The 26,224-nt window shown below is 38.4% G+C and overlaps 2 protein-coding genes across 2 annotated transcripts; both read left to right on the top strand.

Moving 5' to 3' along the window:
- Positions 1 to 5,361: 5,361 nt before the first annotated feature.
- On the top strand, positions 5,362 to 9,225 carry LOC132161745 (cytochrome P450 81Q32-like). Its single transcript, XM_059571926.1, has 2 exons — positions 5,362 to 6,286; positions 8,599 to 9,225. Exons 1-2 carry the CDS (start codon positions 5,393 to 5,395, stop codon positions 9,223 to 9,225), a joined length of 1,521 nt encoding a protein of 506 aa, XP_059427909.1. The 5' UTR covers positions 5,362 to 5,392.
- Positions 9,226 to 20,389: 11,164 nt separating this feature from the next.
- On the top strand, positions 20,390 to 23,141 carry LOC132162283 (uncharacterized). The gene is made up of 4 exons (XM_059572538.1): positions 20,390 to 20,567; positions 21,905 to 22,197; positions 22,455 to 22,826; positions 22,929 to 23,141. Exons 1-4 carry the CDS (start codon positions 20,390 to 20,392, stop codon positions 23,139 to 23,141), a joined length of 1,056 nt encoding a protein of 351 aa, XP_059428521.1.
- The last annotated feature ends 3,083 nt before the right edge of the window (positions 23,142 to 26,224 follow it).

The raw sequence follows: 26,224 nt of genomic DNA on the forward strand, positions 1-26,224 counted from the left end.
GAATTATTAAGCAAAAGCTTGTTTGTTTCCAACCCTAATTGGATTCAATTGTGGTCTCTCCTACCCGAATTGTGGTCATATTTCTATTATTAGTTGTGGGGTTCCATCAGGTTAAAGGGATTCAATAATAGTTTAGAGTCAATAAAATGAAAATAGCCATTACTTTATGAGAGCATCTACATTAGGTAAAATCGTTATAATTTTGTCTCTAACTTATCCAAAAAAAAAAAAAAAATTGTTATAATTTTGGAGAGAGTAAACACTAGGACATGCTTGAATCTTATGGGAATTATATGAAGTCTAAGATGTATATAAACGGTCTTATTTGGTACATGAGAAAGCTGGTAGAGGCTCTGTTTACTTTAGCTTCATTTGGTCCCAGTCCTATGGCAGTGTGGTTCATTTTAAACTCCAAACAAGAATTAATAATTGGACCTTCCCTTATGCTTCTTTTAATTTTTCATCTAAAAATTTATCTTGGTTCTTCTTTTTCTCCCTTTTAGGAGATTTATAAACTCCATATGTACACAGGTTGTGCTCCTCTGCACCTTCTAATGAGATTGATTTACTTGTTAAAAAAAAAAAAATCTATGTTGCCTTTTTTTGTCTCCATTTTAGGAAACTGGGTTAATTGGCATATCATCTCTTTTAAGGAAATGGAAACAGGACAAGCTCAAACGATAAGCTCTCGATAAGGGGCTTTGGTCCAGGAAACAGAATTCTCTGAGAAAGTGAATTGGCCAGATTTTAGAAGACTCTTGTCCTTGTGGCTCTTACTCCCTCTATTTCATAATGTTATCAATAAGTGAGTGAGTGTATGTTTGTGTGTAAACTAAGCTTTAAAAAAGCTCAATTGTAGTCATTAATATAACTAGTTCAGGTTTTCATATATAGTTAATGTGCAATTGAGGAAAAGTTGATAGAGAGGTTGTAACATCCCTGCTCCAAGTGATATGATATTGTCCGCTTTGGGCCAAGCCCGCACGGTTTTATTATTGAGTTTACCCCTGAAAAGACCTCATAGCATTTAGAGAGAGTATATTCCATATAAACATATCATCTTTTCTATGCTCATGCAATGTGAGACGTCACAATCACCCCCTCTTAGGACCCAGCGTCCTCGCTAGCGACTCTCATGGGCTTGTGCATGCTCCCCCTATCTCAGGCTGGGCTATATGGCTCTGATACCATATAATGTAACATCTCATGCTCCAAGTGGTATGATATTGTCCGCTTTGGGCTAAGCCTGCACGATTTTATTATTGGGTTTACCCTCAAAAGGCCTCATACCATTTAGAGAAAGTATATTCTATGTAAACAAATCATCTTTTCTATGCCCAGGCAATGTGAGACGTCACAGTGGTCCATATTGGAAGCAACCGGATCCTCTCAAGTTCATTTGATTTAGAGAGTATCCAATTAGTTATATTATTTTATAAGTATTTTTGTCTTTTCACTTTTTGAGGACATAAAAATACTCTTCTAATATAAACTAACTAGATATTGTCAAATTCAAATAAACTGTAGAGGATCTTAATTCGTATCGAAAAAGATGAAGAAGAGTCACTTAATACATGCAGTTTCGACATGCGCATTAGGAGCAATTAATGGGTCACTAAGAAAGTGTTACTAATTTAAGCTCAAGGAGTGAAAATAAGTAGAGGGAGGTCTAAAGTTGTAGGGTTAGATGTTACAAATAAGGATAATAAATAGAGTAGTAACAAAGAGTAGTATTTTAGTAAGATATGGCTGTTTCCGATTAGTTGAAAAAAATGATCCATAAGGCTGACCTGATTTAATTGGGACTACAGCTAAGTTGAGTTGTATAGGTAGTTCAGTTTATATGGTTTATGAGGCACACCAACTTATAATTAGTATATTGGATTAAAGATGAAAACCTATGTACCAAAAAATTGCTATGCTTCTAAAATTGTGATTGCTTTGGTTTATAATGACCATGATTTTTCTTTTCTTTTTTCCTTTCTCTCTAAACCTTTTTTTCTTTTTATACTTTTTCTACATTTTCCCCTATTCTTCTGCTTTGTTCTTCTCTTCATCTCCACATATTCTTTTCTTTTCTTTCCCTTATTTTCTTTTTCTTTTTCTTTTTCTTTTTCTTTTTTTGTGGTACATATATGGTCCTTTATTCTTACTTTATCTTTATATTTTTCTCTACACATTGTTTCTTGCAAGTTTAGATATTTATTATAAGACACATCAAAGTTAGCACCCAACATTAAAGTTTGATTAGGGTGAAGTCCATGTACCCCACTTAAACTACAATCCATTTCACAATGTCCCTCAAAACTTCTAATTGTGACGATGTCCCCTTCCCCAAACTACTAAAATGTGTCATTGTCTCCTCGAATGACCAAAATATTCTTCATAAAAGAGAAATAAAAAATTGAAAAAAAAAAACCTAAAACTAAAAATAATAAATAAAATAAATAAAAAAATCAGGGTGTAGAAATTTTAAAAATTTTGTTTTATTTTTATTTTTAACTTTTTTTAACTATAGGGTAGGTTTTGTCTTTTTGTTTGTTTTAAGGGGAACATTGTCATTTTTTTGGTAGTTGTCACAATTGAAAGTTTGGGAGAACATTGTCAATTGGGTGGTATTTGAAGTGGAATTTTTCCTAAAGTTTAACATCCATGAGGAAACTATCACTCATCAACCTTGGTTAGTGATTTTCTAATCTTTAGCTAACTATCACTCGTCAACCTATGAGATGAGTTAGAAAACTATTGTAAAAGTAGGTTTGTTTAAAGATATGGAGTCGATGAATAAAGATATTAAGAAGTTTATTCCCAAACTTCTGTTTGAAAAAGGCATTGGTTCCCTCTAGGCTCTAAGAACCTACTCAAATTTATCTCATAATGCACTTCAAAAATTGAGCATGCAACACATAATTATTTGTTCTTTTTTTCTTTGTCTCCAAATATTCTTTTTCTTTACTACATGTTCCTTTATTTTGATTTGTCCTTTTCTGGGTTTCCATATCTTCTCTTCTTTTTTTTTTCTTTTTTTCTAAATAAAAAAAATATATATGTGTGCTCCTTTATTCCATTGCTTCATCCTTTAATTTCTCTATCTCTACACCTTGTTTTTTAGCAGAGTTTAGACACTTGTTGCAAGCCTTACCAAAGTTAGCATCCAATACTGAAGTTTACCATTCTTGCAAGTCTATTCAATTAGAAAGGAGAGAAGTAGAAAAAAAAAAAAAAAAAGGTGAAGAGAAGAAGAAAAGATAAGAAGATTTTTAGGGTTTTTGAAGATTTGTTGGGTTTAACGTTTGGGCTTTTGATATTTCAGGTTGATTTTTTTATTTGGGTTTTTTATTTTTTGAAGATTTTTTAGGTTTGGGTTTTTGAAAATGGAGGAAATTTCTTTGGGCTTCTTGTTGGTGAGCTGATGAGTGGTGTAACCGGGTTTTATTTTGATGGGTTCTGATGCTTGGGATGAAATTGGAGCTTTCTTTGGAGATTTGGTGCTGTTTGGGCGTCTTGGTTGATGTTTTTGGGCGTCTTGGTTGATGTTTTTGGTTTTTTCGAAGTGAAATCGGTTTCATATTTGTTTGATTGTGTTGATTGGATGGGTGCGAATCACTAATTAAAAAAAGTTTGATTCATTTTCTTATATGCCATTTGTCTAATTGGATCCAAAGTTGTGATTGTTTCATTGAATTCAGTTCAATCTCAGTTAAAACAGAAACGTTTATTTTGTGGGTTTGGAGTTTTAATATGTGTTTGATTGTAGAATGTGTGTATATTCAGGTATTGGAGCTTGCTGGGAATGCTGCTAGAGACAACAAGAAGAACCGAATTGTGCCCAGGCATATCCAGCTGGCAGTAAGAAACGATGAAGAGCTGAGCAAGCTTTTGGGCTCTGTGACCATTGCCAATGGAGTCGGCTTGCCCAATATCCACGAGAGTGAGAAAATGGAGAAAATGGAGAAAAGAAGAGAACATGGAGAGAGCATGGGAGAAACGACGGTCCAGTGGTGAAAAGAATTAAAAAATATATATATTATTTTAATTGAAAAATAATTTAAATTAATAAATTTTTTAATTGAAAAAAAAAATTCCAAAAAAATTTTAAAAAAAGAAAAATTATTATTTTTTAATAATTTTTAAATTACTGACGTGTCAATTTTGACATGTCAGGAAATTTCCTAACTTGTCAAAATTTGACATGTCAGAAAAAATTTTTGACACGTCAGAAAATTTTCCTAACGTGCCAATTTTGACACGTCAACAATTTATGACGTGTTACTAATGACATGTCAGAAATTTTTCATTTCTGACACCCAAAATTTTAACGTCTGACACACGTCAAAAATGCTCTGTCAGGAAAATTTTCTGACGTGTCAGACCACCTAACACGTCAGAAAACGCATGTCAAGAAAAAATTCTTTTCTGTAGTGGATCTTAAGGAGTTGAAGAAAGAAGAGTTCTGCAGAATGAAAAGAAAAGAAAGAAAATGATGAAAGAAGATAGGTGGTGTTTGGTAAATGGGTTGACCTAGAAACCGTAGTTGACCTAGAAACCGTAGTTGATGTAGATTGATGTGAAAAAAAAAAAAAAAAAAAGTAAGAATGTTTAGTATAAAAAAATAAAAAAGTGGTATGAAAAAGTGAAAAAATTTTGTTTTGTAATGTTTTTTTATTTGAATAATAATAAAAAGTAAATGATGTGATATAAAAAGTAAAAAAATTAGAATATTTTGATATTAATTTTTTTAAAAAATGATGATAAATAGTAACAAAGGAAACCAACTCATTTACCAAATAATGCCGTCAAAGGCAAACTCAGTCCCATACTAAAGTTAGGAGGAAGAAAGAAAATTTTGGGTTTGCGTTTTTTAATGCAGAAAAAGACATGCCTACAATCACGCCACTTCACTCCCTGACACCAAGATTGGGAGTGGAGAATGGGTATTTGTTGAACATTTCTCTAGGAGGCTAGGAGGCATGATACAAACTCAATTTTTTTTTGTCTAATATAAGTCTAATTTTTGCCTTTTTTTTTTAATTTTTTTTTTTAAATGGCATTATTATGAAGAAAAATACAATTTTTCATTTTTAAAAAGATACCAAATAAAAGAAAGACAAAAAATAGATAGGGTTACTTTAAACATTTTTTTTATTTTTTATTTTATTTTATTTTTTTAAAAAAGGTAAAAATTAAACTTATGTTGAACAAAAAAGTTGAGCATTTAGCATTTGCCTTTCTCCGTCTATATACTGATGAAAAAACAAATGCGTACGCGCTCACTGACGTGTGAGGTTTTGAGAAGGCCTCATTGTCTGATCCCGTGATACATACAAAACATGCCAAATCAGTTTTGCTCGTATGGTCGATCGTCTTCATCAAATATCACAAAGAAGCAGACATGGAAGCCATGGTGTTGTTCTACTCATCCCTCTCTCTTCTCCTCGTCGCTGTTGCTTTCAAGCTCATCATCCACCTTCAAACAACAACACCCAAACACCTCCCTCCCAGCCCACCTTCTCTCCCAATTCTGGGTCATCTCCATCTCCTTAAAAAGCCCCTCCACCGGACTTTCCACAGCCTCTCGCAAAAATACGGCCAGATTTTCTCTCTCCAATTCGGCTCCCGCCTGGTGATTATCGTATCATCCCCATCCGCAGTTGAGGAATGCTTCACCAAGAACGACGTCGTCCTAGCCAACCGTCCTCCCTCCCTCGTGGCCAAGATTGTCGGCTACAACATGACCACCATGGTAGGAGCCCCCTACGGCGACCTCTGGCGCAACCTCCGTCGCATCGGCGCGCTTGAGATCTTCTCAGCCACCCGCCTCAACATGTTCTTGGGCATCCGAAGGGACGAGATCAAGCGCTTGCTGCGCAAACTGGGACGCAACTCGTCCAAAGATTTCACCAAGGTGGAGCTAAAATCAATGTTCTCGGAGCTCACCTTTAACATCATAATGAGAATGGTGGCAGGGAAGCGGTACTTCGGGTACGGGGAGGAGGTGAAGAACGAGGAAGAAGCGAGACAATTTAGGAAGACAATTGTAGAGATTGTAGCCTCAGGAGGGGCGTCGAATCCTCAAGATTTCTTGCCCATTTTGCGATGGATTGATTATGGGGGTTTAGAGAAGAGGTTGATGGGGCTTGCCAAGAAGACCGATGCCTTCTTGCAAGCTCTTATTGACGAGAAGAAGGGTAACGAGGAGGGAAACACTATGATAAACCATTTGCTTTCGTTGCAGAAATCACAGCCCGATTACTATACGGATCAGATTATCAAAGGCCTTATTTTGGTAAGCTCTAGCACGTGCATATGTCTTTCCAGAAAATATCCAAATAGGAAGTTAAATTATCACCGAAAAGGTAAATAAACTTAAGTAGGAAATTAAATTACTATCTGAAAATGGATAAGGAGGTAAAAATAGATAATGCTCATCATCGGAATGGCTAATGGAAAAGAAAAATGATAAAACTAATTTTCTCAACAATCTTTCAACCATCATCGAATAGTAAATAAATAAATTTATCATTGAATTTGTGTGGCACTTACATGAGTCCACAAATCTAATGGTAAATCTATTAAATTTGCAGAAAGAGATAGTTGAAATTGAAAAAATTCGTGGGCCTAATAACTCATCTCATAAAATCGGTTCAATAAGAGAGGGTTATCCATTTCTTATAAATATGCTCAAGATCTTGTTCACAAGCAATGTGGAATCATTCCTCAACACCCTCTCTCACGTGCGGGCCAGTATTTTCCCTAGTCCTTGTCATGGGGTAAGTAGTGTGGGCCCCATTCGTCCTGTAGTAGGCTCTGATACCATGAAGAAATTTATGGGCCTAACTCATGTCATAAAACCGGTTCTATAAGAGAGGGTTGCCCATTCTTTATAAATATGCTCAAGATCTTGTCCACATGCAATGTGTGATTATTCTTCAACATCCTCCCTCACGTGCAGGCCAGTATTTTTCCTGGTCCTTGTTACGGGAGAAGAAGTGTGGGCCCCATTTGTCTTGTGGTAGGCTCTAATATCATGAAGAAATTTGTGGGCTTAACTCATCTCATAAAACAGGTTCAATAAGAGAGGGTTGTCAATTCCTTATAAACATGCCCAAGATCTTGTCCTCAAGTAATGTGGGATCATTCCTCAACACCCTCCCTCACGTGCTGGCCAGCATTTTTCCTGGTCCTTGTCACGGGGTAAGTAGTGTGGGCCTCATTTCTCTTGTAGTAGGCTCTGATGCCATGAAGAAATTCATGGGCCTAACTCATCTCATAAAACCGGTTCTAGAAGAGAGAGTTGCTCATTCATTATAAATATGCCCAAGATCTTATCTACATGCAATGTGGGATTATTCCTCAACACCCTCCCTCATGTGTAGGCTAGCATTTTTTCTAGTCCTTGTCACGGAGTAAGTAGTGTGGGCTACATTCGTCCTTTGGTGGGCTCTGATACCATGAAGAAATTCGTGGGCCTAGCTCATCTCATAAAACCGGTTCAATAAGAGAGGGTTGTCCATTTCTTATAAACATGCCTAAGATCTTATATCCGCAAGCAATGTGGGATCATTCCTCAACACCCTCCCCCACGTGCAGGCCAGTATTTTTTTTAGTCCTTGCCACGCCTGTGGACAAGATCTTGGTTATGTTTATAAGGAATAGACAACCCTCTTTTATCGAACTAATTTTAGGAGATGAGTTAAGCCCATGAATTTCTTCAGAAATATGGTTGAGAGAATGCTTTGTAACCTGCCTCAATAAGAAACCACTAGAAAAAAAAAAAAAAAAAAATAGCAATTTAGTGACATGTGAATAAGGACTCTTAATGCCCAAAAAAAGTCACTATTCATTTAGTGGCGTTTGAATGGTGACCCTTTGTAAAAGACTCTAAATATTGTGTCGTTTTACTGTACAAACGACACTAAATTGTGTTTTTTGGGGCCAAGCGTCACCTTTTGGAAGGTGATGCTTGAGCAGTGTGCGTCACGCCATCCCACCTTGGGGGTGGTTTATTGGGCCACCCCAGATCTACCCTAGGGTGGCTCGCTAGCCAACCCCAACCCCTTAATTTTGTTTTTGTTTTTTTTTTTTTTACAAAAAAAAAAAAAAAAAAATTAAGATTTTAATGTGTGGGTGAGAGAGAGAGAGAAATTGTAGTGTTTTTTAGTGAGAGGTGTTTAGCTTATAAGCCCCAATTTCGAGCGCCCAATTTTCAAAAAGTACTTAGTCGTTTGAACAAACCTTTTGTAATTAATAGTGTCGTTTGAATAGTGTTACTGTTCAAACGATACCTTTTTCCTTCTAGGGCTTGAATATATGGTGTCGTTTGAACTGTGTTTACTATTCAAACGACACCTTATGCAGTGAATAATATCATTTGAATAGTATTATTGTTCAAGTGACAATATCTGGCACGTGAATGAACCTATCTCTAGTATGAGCCTATTTTTATTTAATGGATGGTGATTAGGGCATCTATATATAGAAGCACATAGCGTGTCAGCAATGACCTTGTTATTAAATCTTGGTCATTTATAGTTGCTATACTACCAATAATCAATCCATTTTTCTTATTTAGCCTTTGTACTAATGTATACTGAGCAGGTCATGCTATTTGCCGGGACGGACACTTCAGCAGTGACTTTAGAGTGGGCGATGTCCAATTTGCTCAACCATCCTCATGTGTTGAAGAAGGCTAGAGATGAGTTGGACAGTCAAATAGGGGAAGAGAATTTGATGGATGAGCCAGATACGTCTAAACTAAGCTACCTTCAAAACATAGTTTCAGAGACCCTTCGATTGTATCCGGCGGCCCCAATGCTATTACCCCACATGTCCTCCACTGATTGCACCATTGGAGGATACAATATACCACGTAACACGATGTTATTGGTGAATGCATGGGCCATACACAGAGACCCAAGGGTGTGGGATGACGCAACTAGCTTTAAGCCTGAGAGATTTGAGTACGGTGAAACTGAGGCGCACAAATTGATGCCATTTGGGTTGGGGAGGAGGGCATGTCCAGGGGCCGGGCTCGCCCAACGAACAGTGGGGTTGGCTTTGGGGTCATTGATTCAGTGCTTTGAGTGGGAAAGGGTTGGCAAGGAAGAAGTTGACATGGTTGAAGGTAATGGGATTACCATGCCCAAAGCGGTGGCACTGGAGGCCATGTGTAAGGCGTGCCCCATTATAAATAACCTTCTTTCCGAGTCTGTAGATCATGTTTGAACAATGTAATGTCCTAGAGTTTTGATCTTTTTCTCTTTGCTTCGCTTCTACTTGATGATAATTTGTGTCTCCAAGGTTTTTGTATGGATTGAAAAAGAATAGCATTTAGGGAATTTTGAAATTGAAAGTTTGACAAAAAAAAAAAAAAAGTGTGTAGTTTTGGAAGATTGTTTCTATTTCAAAATTTCACAAATCATTATCTGAGTTTAAGTTTCTCATTTTGAAATTGCTGGATCACCATCAGGCCATTGCCGGACCTCCGACAAAAGTCTCCAATCACTTTCCGCCACTGGTCATTTTTTGTATGAGGCATATCTTTTGGTCAAGGCTGACCAAAGTGAAGAGACTGTTGCATGGTACATAAAACATGGTATTCATCCGCTCCTCCATAGAATTAAACAGCCAATTCATAATAGTACAGCACAGTGTTCTGCTCCAAAAAAAATAAATAAATAAAAAATAAAAAAATAAGAAAGCCAAGGAAAATTACACTGTCCCCCTAAAGTTTCACTCAATTTACAATGCACCCATCAAAGTTTCAAATTTTGTCAATGTAGCCCATCAGTTAGCCACATTCGTTTTTTCTAACAAAAATTTAAGAGGAAAATGCACTTTACCCCCTTAAAATTTCACCTCATTTGCAATTTGCCCTTAAATGTTTTAAAATTGGCAATGTACCCCAACAAAGTATCAAAAATTTGCAATATGACCCATCCATTACCCATTTTTGTCTAATTTGACTAAAAATTTCCAAGTATAGCGCACGTGCATTTTTTTTGTGTCTACTTTCCAAAATTGCCCCATATTTATTTGACATAATTCCAAAAATATCCCCAATGAAAAACACCAAAAAAAAAAAAGGTTGTCGTAGCCCCCTTTGGCCATGGGGTCGCTTGGCCACCCCCAATATTTTTTTGCTTTTTTTTTTCATTCTTTTTTTTTTAAAAAAAATTTTATTTTATTTTATTTTCAAATATAAGGGTAATTAGTTCTTTTCAATAATTTGCATTAGAAAAAACATAAATTATTGATAGATGGGTCACATTCCAAATTTTTGATACTTTATTGTAATACATTGCTAATTTTTAAACATTTAATACAAAATTGCAAATGGGTAAAACTTTAGAGGCTAAAGTGCATTTTCCCAAAATTTAATCATGTGCGAGGCACGTGCTGTTTTAGTTGGGAAACTTTCTAAAATCCCCCCAATCCCACGCGTGGTTCAGTTTGAGAAAGACCTTAACGTTTTAAAAAAGACTGCCATTAACGTTTAAGAAAAAAAAAAAAAAAAGGAAGACAAAATCGCACGTCGTTGCTCATGGCAACCAACCACCTCCCTCTATCCTCAACTTTGGCTCATCTTCTTCTATATATATATATTAACAGAGAGTTCTACCACATTTCTAGTGCGTGAAGGGGACACTATGAACTTCAAGTTCTTCATAGTTTGTGGCCACCTTGATTCTTTTACCATTGATGCTGGTCATACTAGGTTCTTCAACCCATGGTGATTTATGTGGCGAGGAACTTGTGACTTGTGCCTTGGTGGCCACACTTGTTTTTTCAAATGTTGAGGATGAGTATGCTTGAAATGTGCTTATATTAGAACAATAACAATTAGAGCATGAATCCAAACGATGAAAATTCTAAACTTGGCTACTGTCATGAACTCCTGTTTTCAAAGAAAGTGATTAGATGCATCTCCTACATCATGACAAAGAGCATGAATCCAAAGGATAAAAATTAGAACCATAAAAGCGACGAGTTTAGGTAGACAAACTTAGAGAAAAAAGTTTATCATTATTGATAAGCATACAATGTTGCACATTCAAGCCCCTTAATTTTCATATGTTAATTACTTGGCATTGCTATTTGTTTGATTTTGTGTTGCTATAATGTTTTCGAGTTTTTAGTAAAGATGCAAGAAATTTCATAAATTTTGGGCTTAAAGCACAAGATGTGGTTAAGCCTACCCAATCATAATAGATGACCTATATGATGTGGTTATGTTTAATCAAATTAAGGAAAATGATTAAATTGGAATTTATCTAATTCGAGTAAAAATCGGATTTGATTAAATTTCGAATTCTGCCCACATCTCAGTACTTTAACCATAACTTTCAACTCAAGTATCGGATTGAGGTGAAACTAACGGTATGAGAAAGTTAACTCAAAATAATACAAATCATTTGGAAATAAGATTTTCTCAATTTGGAAGTTTACTATGCCAAAATATTCCCGCAATAAAAGAACGAAAATTTGGATGAATCCTATTCTGATTTATACTAAGATTTCTTCGTAATTGGACTAGGAGACTGAAGCTCGATTTTTTATGGATTTCTAAGGCTTATAAGTTTTGTTTTACACACTATATAGATAGGCCTCTAAGTCTTGAAGAGAAGGTGTGCTTAGTTTTAAACATAAAATATCTTCTTGGACACTTGAAGAGTTGAAGAGAAGATGAACATGGCAGGAAGCCATTCTAGCACCACCATGAGCAGCTAAATTCATAATAGGGTGTTGATGTAACCCTTTCCAAGTAACAATGGTTTAATTGTATTTTAATTTAGAAATTTTCTATATGCATGATGGTTGTATAACTTAGAGATTTGGTTTTAAAGTTCATCTTCAATCATTATGAAATTCTTCTCTTGTATTAGAAAGCTTTTTATCTTGATTGAACTCAATCCTTCATATTTTCTGTTATTATATGAATGATTGTTATACAACGATTTTAATTGACATATGATCAAGAGGGTTTGATAAGCCATGCCTAGGGAAGGCGAATTACTCTACACCCTACCTTAGTGTAATTTAGGTAGCAATTCGTACAACCCGAAGATGAGTTATGCTTATCTCTTGATTGTGGGTAACTGATTAAGCCATTTGATAGTCCATACTTAGGAAAGATGGACCGTACATCATCTAGAGGTTAGGCATATAGTCCGTGGCAACCGAAGATGGATTATACTTATTTATTAATTATGATATTTTCTTGACTACTCGGGTGAGACGAGCCCTATATCATGCATATTATGAATTTTTCTTGTTAATTTATAATTGACCATTGTTATACGGTTAGCGAGGAAATCAACCCCTATTCTTTATCTCATTACTATTTATCTTTACTTTTACTTTTATGCACTTACTTTTATAAAAGAAAAACAAAACAATCATCTTTTGAATTGAGTTATATTTTATCTTGACAAGTTTGATAATAACACCTGCGTAGTCCTTGAGGTTCGACACCTTCAATATAACCATATCCTACAAGGATTCGTTATATTGCAAGTGATTATTTTTATTATTATTTTCGCACACAAAAAGACCACATCAACAGGCCAAGTGCTGGGGGATGTGCTCATGTTGCTAAATGGATTAAATCCATTTGATGTTAGCCCAAGCCTTACATTGTGTGGATATGATGCAAATTCCAGGTGTCTCTCATCTAATGACTTTCATGCTTAACCGTCCGCTAGATGCCTCAACACCCCGTCTTTTGTGTGCCTATCAGCATGCCTCTCATATGGGCATCAGTCTATTGTGACATAAACAACCTTTGCAATTGTGGTATCAGTAGAAATCACCGCAACACCTTAATGGGCCATCTTTTAGGTGGTCGGGACTGCCCATCTTTAGTAGCTCTAATGTCGTCCTTCCACTTTGATAATCCTTATTTTGTACACAAATCTAACTGCTCAGTATCCTTCCAGAATAACATACAGTCATTTCGACAAGTCAAAATCTTCTCATATCGAAGCCCCAAGTCCTTCAAAAACTTTTTGGCCTCATATGTATTTTTTGGCAAGGTTTTACCATCCTTCAGAAGCAATTGGTTGATGAATTCAAGCAACAATGTGAATATAGTGTTACTCATTCCACTCATACACTTCAAATTGTATAGATGTACAATAGCATCTAGCTCTCTATGTTTGGTTTTATCATGTAGTGGCTTCTCTGATTCATTACGCAATTTGTAGTATTTTCTCCTAGTCTCATCATCAACTTCGTCCTGCACTGACTCTACTACATTAGGTTGCACTTCCATTTGACCAGCAAGTCCGTTTGCTCTGTTCTCGTGCATGCTGAAAACATCACGCAGTATGCCATGCATAGTTCTCAACGCGTCAGGTATGGGGGTCGTAGAAGATCCTTCAATTGTTGATTCTCTTTGAATAATAGGATTACACATCCTTTCTCTGTGCCACACCCATTTAGTGAAACCAGGTGAAATACCAGTTCCACCTATTAAATGGGTGTAACCCAACTGTGGATTGAGTCTTTTGTTCAATTTACACTTCTTACATGGGCAGACTATGAACTCCTTATTTCTAGAGTTGCTAACTGCAAATGCCAGAAATGACTTGGCTCCATTGATATGGTCATCCGAACCTCTAAACTTTGTCATCCAACTCTTATCCATAGCATGACTACATTATAAATAAAGAACATGTATTCATAAAGTTATGTATGCATATGAAATAAACAATATGATTTACATATTATATTGCTTTTTATAATATGTTATTAATATGAAAAAAAAAAAAATTAAAGGGTGCCTAATATTGACTTTAGAATTGTAAATTTCTTCTTAGTTGGTTGTTTTTACGAGAGAACTCTACTATGAATTTTTTTCTACCCGAAAAAATATATGTTTGATGAGATAACTATTCTAAAATATACTTTTTATCCCATTAATTCATCTTTCCATCTCATTCCAATAATTGGAATCCAATTACATCAAAATAAACAATAATCTAAACCAATCCATTACAAAAAAAAAAAAAAATCTAAAACATATTAACAATCTCAACCAATCTAAACAATAATCTAAATAATCTAAAGTATATGTAAATATATAAATAAAGTATTAATGTCGCTGGAATGGGGGAGAGGGAAGGTGGTGGTCATGAAGTGGGGTGTGCACCGTCCTCAAATGGGGTGCTTGCCTCAATGAAATGCCCCCTTTTTAGGGGGCATTCAACCCCCATAAAAATGGGGCATTTTATTGTACAAGTGTTCCTACTTTTTAATAGAGTTGTTCGCATAGTAAAACGTCCCCATATGAGAGAGTTTTATTAAAATCCCTCTATTTCAAGCTTTACTAAACTTGATTTTTTTAGTAGTGATCGCACGACAAGGAGAAGTGAAGTGGCCTATCATTCAATAATTCAAGAAAAAAAATAGTCAAATCAAAAGGTGTGTGAATGCATAAAAATACTCTCTATTATAAAATGTGTACAAACCCCCAAAAAGCCATTAACTATTAAAATAAATAATCGAGTAAGGACATGTTTGGGTTTGATGGGCCTAAAAGTGTGTTTAAGACTCAAAAAGTTCGTTTGAAGATAAAAGTACACATTTTGTAAAAAAACTTGAAAATGTTTTTAAGGGTTCAAAAAACCTAAAAATGATAAAAATACACTTTTGGCAAAAGCTTCTTTGTTTTTTTTTTTTTTTTACGCTTTCAAAAAACGCCAATTCTCTTAAAACTCTATTTCTCAAACACAATCCCAAACATGTATGTTCTAAAAGGAGGCCAACAAGGACCAAGTCCCGTTATTTCCCTCGGTCAAAAGCATTTGCAAACGCATTGAACCTTGACACTCCTGGACCCCACCCCACCCCTTCAACTCCCTCTCTCTCTCTCCACGTCCCTTCTCGGCAACATCTCCACCATTTTCATATATAATGCACCCCTCAACAACACGTACAGCCCAACACACCAAAAAAAAAAAAAAAAAAAAAAAAGAAGTTATAAACAAATCCAAAAATATGAAAAATGTGTGTGTTTTTAATGAATAAACTAACTAATTTACGCTACAGTGCTCTAGGTAAACAATGAAATCGTAAGATTCCTCACATTTTTTCTTTTTCTTTTTTCTTAATCAAATAGGGGAAAGCGGGTTGCATGACTAATTGACTATAAAAGGGGTGGGCAGCCTAACAACAAAGCCCAAAAGGTAAACATAGTACAAATTCAGGATCAGGTCCAAAAGGATCCAACAGTAGGCAATGGTTTTATCGATGGTCCTAGAAGAACCATAAACAAGCCGGGCCATTTCCAGCGCCGCAAAAGGCGTTGAAAAATTGCAAAAGATCTCCATGAAGAGTCCATTACGGTAAAGGCAACGACCACTGTTAAATAGTTGTTGCAGGACAAGCACTGGAGAAAACCGAATAGGATCCGTAGAAGGACATCCACCAACATCAAAAATCTCCCCCACAAGACCAAACCACTTACGTATAGGGAGATTATAACCCACAGAAAACAATAAAAACAACAAAGACCAACAGAAAATACAGAAGTACAAAGGAAAAACATAAAAAACCCAACTGCAGAAACAACAAAAAACCTAAATTGCAGTAGCACCTGTGGGAGGGAGCTGGAACACTGCTGTGTGTGTGGAATGCACGCGCCGGCAAGTAAGAGACGCTCGTTGGCATGTGGAGGCACGTGTAAGGCATGTCGTCGTCTGGTAACGACACGATAACTGGCTGTAGGTAGCTGAAAGGCTGATGAAAGCGGTGGAATGGAGCGTGTGAAAACGAGAGTGGTGGAGAAGAGAAGATTTGCCCTGGAAGGGAGGTGCGACGCGCTGGTGAATGGTGGAGAGTGGAAGGCTCGTGGAGGTGCATAGGTGGCATGTGGATGAAAGGAGACCACCGACAGATAGCTAAGAGGCTGGGGAAGGCAGTGGAGTGGCGTGTTGGTGAACAGGAGATGTGATAACGAACCGATCTGGCTTGGAAGAAGGATGTGATGCTAGGCTGGGCTATGCCGTGGAGGAGATGACGACGAATGGAGGGCAGGACTAATGGCACGGAACAACAGTGGTGGAGGGGCGGAGGAGAGTGGCATCCCTGCTGATGATGGGACAAAAACCCTAAGATAGTAGGGAAGGAGAAAAAGAACTCGGAAAAGGAAGAAACAAAGGGGAAAGGGAGGAGGGAGGAAGAAAACTCCATCACTCCTCCCTTGGAAAACCGGCAGGAAGAAGTGGAAAACCTCACTAAGGAGGTGGAAGGTTCTTTACAAGAGAGATGGAGGAGCTTCTTTCTCTAGAAAAGAGAGAAGCAGATAATCTTAAGATTCCTCACTTTAGACTTTAGGAAGGAATGCAAGACTGAGGGTTGGCATTTATAGGTAGCTAAGCTTGATCAGGACTAGAAATGTACTCTTTCTGGCCTTACCTTCCCCGATTTGATTATGGCCCGATGCTATAGATTTGTTGGGTTGATTAAACTTTTAAAAAAATTATGAGAGTTAGAAATTTAGAGTTCAAATCCTAATTCTGTCGATTCATCCTTCATTTAAATCAAACATTCAACGTGCTTAGTTTCAGTTATTAAAAATAAATTTAAACCCACATGCAGAGACGAAACAAGGGGAGCTAGCAACGCCAAAGCACTGGTCGTTTGAAGTATTTTTTGTCTACAAGTGATAATTTATAGGGTTTCGACCCAGTGGCCGCTACTGGGAACCCTGGTTGTTTTTTTTACGCCAAGAACTGATCAGTTCTAACTTCTCATGGCAACTTTCTTGCGATCCACTTTTTCAAGAGCTCTCGATTTTGTTGAGGTATATGGAAACTGATATCTTTTTCAAGAGCTCTCAATCTTTTTCAAACTGATATCTTTACTCTTAAGCCATTTGTTAGGCAACATAGATAAAGCAAATAAAAGAGAAATTACACATGCACTGTTGTGGTGACACTTGGCTTATAGAGACAACCTTGATATGCCTTTTCAATTTGATGTCAATCCACAAAAGTGAAAGAGGATAAGAAGTCTTGATTGTATATTGTTGGGTCATGGATCAGTTTCATAAGGCCCAACGGGCCCTAAACCCAAGACTCCACGAGTATGCAGACCTACCAAGGCCTCGGACGGCTTAGCCAGATGAGGTCTCGGACGCCCAGTCCGAGACTCAACTCATGGGCCGAAGTAGTCAAAGGCCAAGGGACAAGTCGGTCATTCTACCGTGGAGACGTATTTATATTATACTAAGTCAGATGATCTTATCCTACGTTTGATAAGATCATATACTCGTTCTCAATATATCAGCTATCTCTATATAAATGGGATAGGCCATCTATATCAATTAGGATGCATAATAGCTGTCAGCACCTAAGCTGTGCACATGTGATTGAGTACTACTTGGACATCCTGACCTAATGTCATACGGAAGCTATATCACTTATCCTATGATCTTAGGATACTAAGATCACGAAACAGATAACAAACCCCACCTCTCTCAAATACCTACACAGCATATATCAAGGGATAGGAATTCGAGACATGCAGGAAATAAAACTCCTTTCATGCCTATAAATACAAGTCACGTATCATTGCTAAGGTAATCGCAACTCTCGCTATCTCTGATTAATTGTTGCTTACATCTTTTCTCTCTCTCTCAAATCACTGACTTAGGCATCGGAGTATCCCCATCGGGGACTCTAATCCTGTTGTTTGTTCTTGTGTGAAAGCCTGACTGATCCTCGGACATCTCGATACCGCCTCTGGAAAATTTTGATTTTCATCAGTTCCTGACATCAACACATCCTCCATCGGAAGGTCGAGCCGAGTTGCCCGGCCCAGCTGCAACGCCTGCTGACCTTGCCGAGTTCATGAGGTAGATGACTACCTCCATGGACGCATTGAAGAAGCAGAATGACGATCTTGCTACCAGGCTTATGGTTGCTGAAGGATGCAATGGCAGAAGGGATCGTGAGCAAGAAGAAAGGCAGGGGAAGAAGCGTGAAAGGGAGAGACGAGAGCTCATCTGCCAAGGCAAGCAGGTCCATGAAGGTAGTGCAAGTTTGGTTCATGGCAGTTGTCATACCACGGTCCAGAATGAGGGTCATCATGAGAAATCCTGTGCTGAGAACGAGGATCATCATGAGAGATCCCGTCTTGAGAGGTCTCATCTCGAGAGACCTCACCATGAGAGGTCTCATCGTGAGAGACATCACGGAAGGTCTCATCACGACTGATCTCATCTTGAGAGATCCCACACTTGCCATAACGAGACAGACGTAAGTGCTGAGCTGGGAGATCTAAAGAGGAAGTATGCAGAGATGGCTGACAAGATGGCTAATGGGGAGAATGAGTTAATGGCGGAAGAGCTAATGGAGAACACCAACCTACCCTTCACGGATAGGGTTATGAACTTCCCCTTGCCCGACAAGTTCAAAAATGGCACATATAGACAAATATGACGACAATGGAGACCCTACAGAGCACATGGAAAACCTTCGAGCACACTTCATCCTCCACAGCACCCCAGATAAGATCTTATGCCGGGTGTTTCCATTAACTTTGGTAGGAGCAGCCAAAGAGTGGTTTTCAAGGCTCCCTGCCAAGTCTGTGGATAACTTTAAATCCTTTGGATGTCTCTTTTTAAGCCAATTTTTGGCTACTCGAAAAAGGAAGAAGAGCCCAGCTTACCTAATTTAACTGGTTCAAGGGAAAGATGAGTCCCTAAAAGACTTCTTGCTTAGGTTTAATAAGGAGAAGTTAACAATAGAGACACCAAGTGAGCAAATAGTACTCGATGCTCCAATGCATGGGGTAAAAGCCGGGGGGCCACTGATGGCCGAGCTAGCAAAGAAGTCTACAATGGTGACTCTTCATTAGTTTTTGAACAAAGCGGAAGTGTATATCAATCAGGAGGAGACTATTGCAGCTCTGATGAAGTCCCAAAAGAAGGCGACTCGGCAAAAGGGGGGTAGTGCAAAGGCAGCACCAGTAAACTCTAGAAAAAGCATTAGAAAAACCCGAAGCAGCAAGACAAGAAAACCTTTAAACCGAAGAATGATTCTTTGCAAAAATTTAGCAAGTTCACCCCATTAAACACCAGTATGACCAAGGTTCTGATGGAGATCAGAAGAGATCCTAACTTCAGATGGCCAACAAGACTGAAAGGCCCCATGTCAAAGCAAGACCACACCAAGTTTTGCCATTATCATAATGAAGTTTGCCACCTGACCGAGGAGTGTGTATCTCAGCTTCAGGAGATAGAATCCTTCATTAAGAATGGTAAATTGGTAAGGTTCCTGGCGGGAGAGAAGACTAGAGGAAGGAATCCTCAGCAACCCTTATTGCTTGGGGGGAACCGAGAAGCTGGCGGGGGCCAAGACCAGAGGCAAAGGCATGATAACAATCTGAGAGATGATTGGTATGCTGACCCGATGCATAATAGGTAGGTTGAACCGAGGAATGATCGGGATGCACATCCTCCACCTCAGAATCATGATGTAGTGGGACAAATTCATACCATCTCAAGAGGAATAGCTGGTGGAGGAGAGTCTAACTCGGCCAGAAAAGCCTACGCCAGAAGGGTACAGACAGAAGAGGTTCTCTTTCTTAAAAGACCGGCTAAGGCCTTAAAGCAAGTGTCCATGGTCTTATCGTTTGCAATGGGAATAATGATCCCCCATGATGATGCATTGGTGGTAACGGTGACAGTGGCCAACCATGTGCTCCATCGGATCTTAGTGGACAATGGAAGCTGGCTGACATCCTCTATTGGCCAGTTTTCAAACAAATGGGCATTGATCGCAGTAGGATCAGACAGTTCAATTTTCCTTTAGTCGGATTTGCGGGAGAGCAAGTCGAACCTATTGGGATTATCTCGCTCCCTGTCACTGTAGGAATAGCTCCTAGGCAGTCAACTATCATGGTAGACTTTTTGGTGGTCGACCGATCGTCTACTTACAACGCAGTAATTGGTCGACCAGCCTTGAATAAGTTGAAAGCTGTAACTTCAACCTACCACTTGAAGAAGAAGGAGTCGGAGAGGTTAAGGGTGACCAGACTGCAGCAAAGAAGTGTTACATCATTTCCCTAAAGAAGCCTTCGGAAGCCAGCCCTTTAACGGTTAACACTGTGGGAAGTAGAAAGGAAGGTGAACCGAAAGGCTAACCTGCCGAGCTATTAGAAGATGTGACAATAGCAAACGGCAAAGTAGTGTAGAACTCAACTCTCCTAGGAGGTTCGAGAAGGCCTCATCCCTTTTCTAAAAGAGAACCAGGGAGTATTTGCGTGGACACTTGAAGACATGCCAGGCATTAGCCCAAAATACATACTTCACCAACTTAATGTGTATCCAAGTATGAAACCGATGAAGCAAAAGAGAAGAAAATTTGCTCCTGAGTAAAATATGGCAATAGCCGAAGAAGTGGAGAAGCTGTTTAGAGCTCAGTTTATTGAAGAAGTGCACTATCCCGATTGGTTAGCCAACGTAGTATTGGTCAAGAAATCCAATGGGAAGTGGAGAATGTGTGTAGACTTCACCGACCTTAACAAAGCTTGTCCGAAAGATAGCTTTCCTCTGCCCTGTTAAGTGCTAAAATATTCATATTTTTAGCTCTTAACTTACATGTTTTAATCCATTAGCTTTAGCTAATTAGGTCATTTAAATTCTTTTTTGTGTTTTCCATACTTTTGTAGGTTTTGAAAGAAAATGAAGTAAATTTGGAAGATTTGGGCTCAAAGAGAGAAGATGGGAAAAGTGGGAGCCCCTGACACTGCGATCGATCACAGGTTCCCTGCGATCGAGCGCAGTACCAGAGAAGACACAGCATGAAGCAGGCCACGAGCGCTTGAGCGCACAACAGAAGAGGCTTGATCGCAGACCTGCGATCGAGCGCACACGGGTTGCAATTGATCGCACCCGTGCGTAGGAGACATATCAAAGCTGCGGCCAGATTGTCATTCTTTCCATATTAGGGTTTTCCAACTCCCAATTCTAATAGGTTTAAAACCCTACAAAAATTCCTAGGTTTACTAGTTTGTCAAGGACTTCTAAAGCCTATAAATAGATCCTTAAGCCTCTAGAATAGGTATGCTTTGTAAGGAGAAGAATTGGAGCTCTTCAAGTTCAAGTTTCGGGTTTATTTTTTTTCTTTCTTTTATTTTATTTTATGAAGATGTTTAACATCAACTTCATGTGTAACTAATTTATTTAGTAGGGCTAGATTGAAGAACTAGTTATGTTTTGTTAATATTCAATATTGGCGCCTTTGTGATGATCATGTTATGATATCTAACTTGATTAATACCTAGTTTCATGAATTCCTCATATGTGTGTGCCTGATCAACATGTACATGTGGTATGGACTAGTTAGTTAAATCAATTTGGATGACCGAGTCCTGGGTTTAACATAAGTAACAAAAGTAATCCACACCGGGTTCTTGGGTTAATCAACATGGGGAACCGGGAGTATACACCCATGCCCTAGGCCTCATGTGTTTATCGATTTCCACAGAATATATGCTTTCCTAGAGAATAACTTAGTATACACCATGCTAAATCCTTTAAGGAAGAAAAGAGTTAGAGTATACACCCATGCCTAACTCGTTGCTTAAGGAAGTCTATAGCTTAAGGAGTATACACCCATACCCTTAGGTTGACAAACATTAGATAGACATAACTTGATCAAAACATTGGCATATTGATATATTAGCTTAATATAATTAGTGGTGGATATCAAAGCCCTACCTTTTTATCATTATCAATTTAAATCCAATCACTTGTTTTATTTTACTTTGAGAATTGATTTTAGACACGATTCAGCAGTCCTTGTGGGAATGACCCCGTATTTGCACACTATACTACTATGTTGACCTCGTGCACTTACGGGTAAAACATCCAATTATTTGCCTGTTAATTTAGGTTGGCAATTGTGGAACAACATGCCCCGCATTGATGCATTGGTTGACTCAACATCTGGATATGGCTTGCTCAGCTTTATGGATGCCTTTTCCTGTTACAACCAGATCTACATGCATCCAGAAGATAGAGAAAAAACTGCGTTTATTATAGACCGAGGCCTGTACTATTATAAGGTCATGCCCTTCGGACTGAAAAATGCAGGGGCAACATACCAGAGATTGGTAAACAAGATGTTCCGAGAGCAGATTGGGTGGAACATGGAAGTTTATGTGGATGACATGCTAGTCAAAAGCGTGTTACCACAGAACCACACGGCTGACCTATAGGAGACGTTCGAGACATTGAAGAGATATGGAATGAAGCTGAATCTGGGAAAGTGTGCATTTGGGGTGTCCTTAGGAAAGTTCCTCAGCTATATGGTGTCGAACCGAGGAATTGAAGCTAATCCAGAAAAAATCCATCGGTTTTGGATATGCAGTCCCCAAAGAATACGAAGCAACTCCAACAATGAATAGGTAGGATAGTAGCATTTAACCGATTCATTTCTCAGTTAACTGACAAGTGTCTGCCATTCTTCAAAATCTTGAGAAAGGCCTTTGAATGGTCTGAGGAATGTGAAGAAGCTTTTGGGGAACTAAAGAAGTATTTAGTCAACCCACGTTTGCTAAGTCGAACAATCCCTAGAGAAGTACTGTACCTGAACTTAGCTGTCTCTCTAACAGCAGTGAGTGCAGCCCTTGTACGAGAAAAGGAGGTGGTGCAGAAGCATGTATACTTTATCAGCCGAGCATTGAAAGGGGCCGAGGAGAGATATCCCCAAATGGAAAAGCTTGCCTTCGCTCTTACCATAGCGTCAAGGAAACTCTGGCCATGCTTCCAAGCTCACACAATAAGGGTTCTCGCTAAATACCCTCTTAAAAAGGTGCTTTGGAAGCTAGACTTATCTGAATGATTGGCTAACTGAGCAATTGAACTTGGAGAGTTTTACATTGAATTCCTTCCTCGGAACTCCATTAACAATCAGGCATTGGCAGACTTTTTGGCAGAATTTACTAATCTGCCAGATGCAAAACAATGGCTGAGGGATGAAACTTGGGTAGTTTATGTGGATGGGTCATCCACAAGAAGGCATGGTGGAGCTGGAGTGATACGAATCACCCCAAAAGGTGAAGAGCTGCGCAGTTCCATAAGGTTGGAGTTCAGAACTACCAACAATGAAGCCGAATACGGGCCGTGATAGCTGGACTCGGGTTGGCCCGAGAGATGGGAGCCGAGTTTATTGAGCTACGAAGCGACTCTCAAGTGATTGTCGGACATACCCAAAGGGAATTCGATGCCAAGGGGGACAAGATGAAGTTGTACTTATCAAAAGTACAGGACTTGTAGAGTTCTTTCAAGAAGTTCTGCATTGTAAAAATCGCAAGGGAAGAAAAGGAAAGAGCGGACCATCTCGCTCGGATAGCATCGACAAGGGAATCTATGGGAGAATCTGAAGAAATAGTCCAAACTCTATCCCAACCTACCATAACCGAGGTGGTCTGGGTCTCAACAGCAGAGGTAGTACCAGATTGGCAGAAGGAAGTGGTGAAATATCTCGAGAGAGGAATGCTCCCATTCAAAGACTGGAAGTACAAATGAAAAAATTGGCTAGGGAGCTGAGTGCATCTCCCATCAATTGGCGTCAACAATACCAAGAAGAAGAGTGTCAAAGTCAGTTGGTGGAAAATCCCAATGGACAATACATGGAGGAAGAGTGCACCTACTATCATGAGCAAGCTGTCTCATTGAGTAGTGAAGAGGTGGTTGAAAATCAAGTGGAAGAGGGGAAAGATCCACAAGAGCCATATCAGGAAAAAGAAGAAAGCATTGAGATTTTTTCACCATTAGCTCTTATTCTTGAAACATCAAGAGGCCAAGAGAGAAGTCTGTTAGAGCTACCACATGAGCAATTTGAGGACATCAAGATAGAAAAGCTCACTAAGTTTTCTTCTTACTTTATTCCAGTTCATGATTCCCCACCGGATGAGCAACTGTTTGAGAAAACTTAGAGTGGTCCTCCCCGATCTAGAAACACTTGGAATCACCTTGTAGCAGAAAAGATTCATTCCCTTTGGTGTAAGAGAAGGAAAGATTGGTGCTTCAAGTTTAAAGTACCACCATCTGGCTGAAGATATTAAACTTAGTGCTCATGGGAGGTACCCCATAGCATATCCTTTTTATTTTGTTGTTTGTTTTATTTTATTTTGTTTTTGTTTTCCTTTGTGTTTTATTTTACTTTAGTGTTTTAATGTTTTGAGTCCCTAGTCAATTTTGTTACATTCTGTTATTGCGATTGAGCGCACCCTGAGTGAGATCGAGCACAGTAACCAACTTTTCGCTGCATTGCATTCTGTCAGTGTGATCGAGCGCACCATGTGTGCATTCGAGCACACATCACCAAAACACGCACTCCACTGCGCGAGTGCGTTCGAGCACACCATGCGTGCGATCAAGCGCACTCAGGCAGCGGCCACATGACCTATTTTGGGTCACTTTCCCCCATTCCCCACATCCTTTTTTTCCCTGCGCCATACACACTCCATCACTGCACATCACCACACCACCCCTTATCCCTCACTTCCACTGGTCTTCAACCACCACCTCACCGCACCTCCACAACGCCACAACATAACCACACAACCCGTTTTCCCTTCACACAACACATCACACACCCAACTACTCCCCCAACTTCCATTTTTACATAATTTTTGCAAATTGTGGGTGTTTCACCACCCACATTTGCATCTCTGTGGTTGGGTTTTCATCTTTTGTAGGGGGTTTTGGGCAATCGTTGCCATGCCTTAGCAACCTTGGTCATCACAGTGCACACCAGGTGTTCGACAGAAATCCCAAACCAAGCATCCACTTTGGGACAACTTTGAGCAGGGACCACAGTCTGGCTGAAGACGTTAAACTTAGCGCTCATAAGAGGCACCCCATAGTTATCTTGTTATTTTATTTTTGTCTTTGTGTATTTTCATTTCATCTTTTTATCTTTAGTTTTGTTTCCTTTTACTTGTTTTTGTGTTTTCTTATTTTGTAGGGGCAAGTATGCTTCACTTCAAGTTTGGGGGTATGCAATGAGCCATGCTATTTCAAACAATTTGTCCATGTCCTGGGTAAATTCTTTGCATATTATACACACATTGGGGATAATGTGTAATTTTAGTTTGGGGGTATGGGAGACACCTTACACACACTTTGTCCCAGCTTTTTTTTATTGTTTATGGAAAAGAAAAAACAAAATTTCCCAGTTTTATTTATTTATTTTTTTGTTGTTTGTGAAAAGAAAAAAAATATATATGCATGTTTATGTTTGCCTTAAAATTTTGGTTGATCTTAAGAATTGTGATTTGATTTCATTGGTGAGCTTAAAATTTTGAACACATGATATGATAATTGAATTTTTCAATTTGGTTACTTGCTTAGGACAGTTGAAAATTCACATGTTTGATCTAAGCACACAAGCACATTAGCACATAATTTGTGAGGTATGACAGGGGGTCTGATATGTGTGCTTTTGTATCTTGGATGAACTTGGATGACTTATTAGATGAACACTGTGGCATATATATATATATATATAAAATAATAATAATAATAACAATAAAAATGAATGAAATAAATGATCATTGATGGGCTTTTCACTGAGTAGTTGGACCTCTTGCCTCGAAGCATTGAGTGTTCACGTCAAAAGGTGAAGAATTTGGATTTGATCAATGTCATGGTTAGTTTGGTTTTGTAGCCTTTTTTACTCGAGTTAGTAGGTCCTTAGGGGTGTCTTTACACCTAATGCCCTAAAACCATCTGATTTGGGAGTCATTGACTTAACACTCGTTACATGGGTCAATTAGAAAGCTTAAGAGAACCAAACATTGCACAACCTGACCAAAAAAAATAAATAAATAAAAAGAGAAGAGAAAAAGAAATATGCCATGGTTGTTCATTTTAATAGGGATTTCGGTAAGTTTTGAGAGATGGAGACATTACATGTTGGAAAGATTTGGAAGCCTCATAATTTTGCGCTAAGTTCACTTCACACTATTTTCAAACTTATGATGTTTTAGCATGTCTTTTGTAAGTAATTGAACTTTGAAATTCCAATTTATTGTGAAGATGGAGTTCATCTTTTTAAGTTTGCTAATGAATGAAAAGCATGATCTTGAAGTGATACGTGATTTTTGGGGATGACATGAACTGTGCATGATGTTTGTGGGTAACATTTCACAACAAAAATTATGTTGTTTAGTTACGGTAGTTTAGTAACGTGTCACTAGGGTT

This window comes from Corylus avellana, chromosome ca9, assembly GCF_901000735.1.
Source record: "Corylus avellana chromosome ca9, CavTom2PMs-1.0".
Lineage (NCBI taxonomy): Eukaryota > Viridiplantae > Streptophyta > Magnoliopsida > Fagales > Betulaceae > Corylus > Corylus avellana.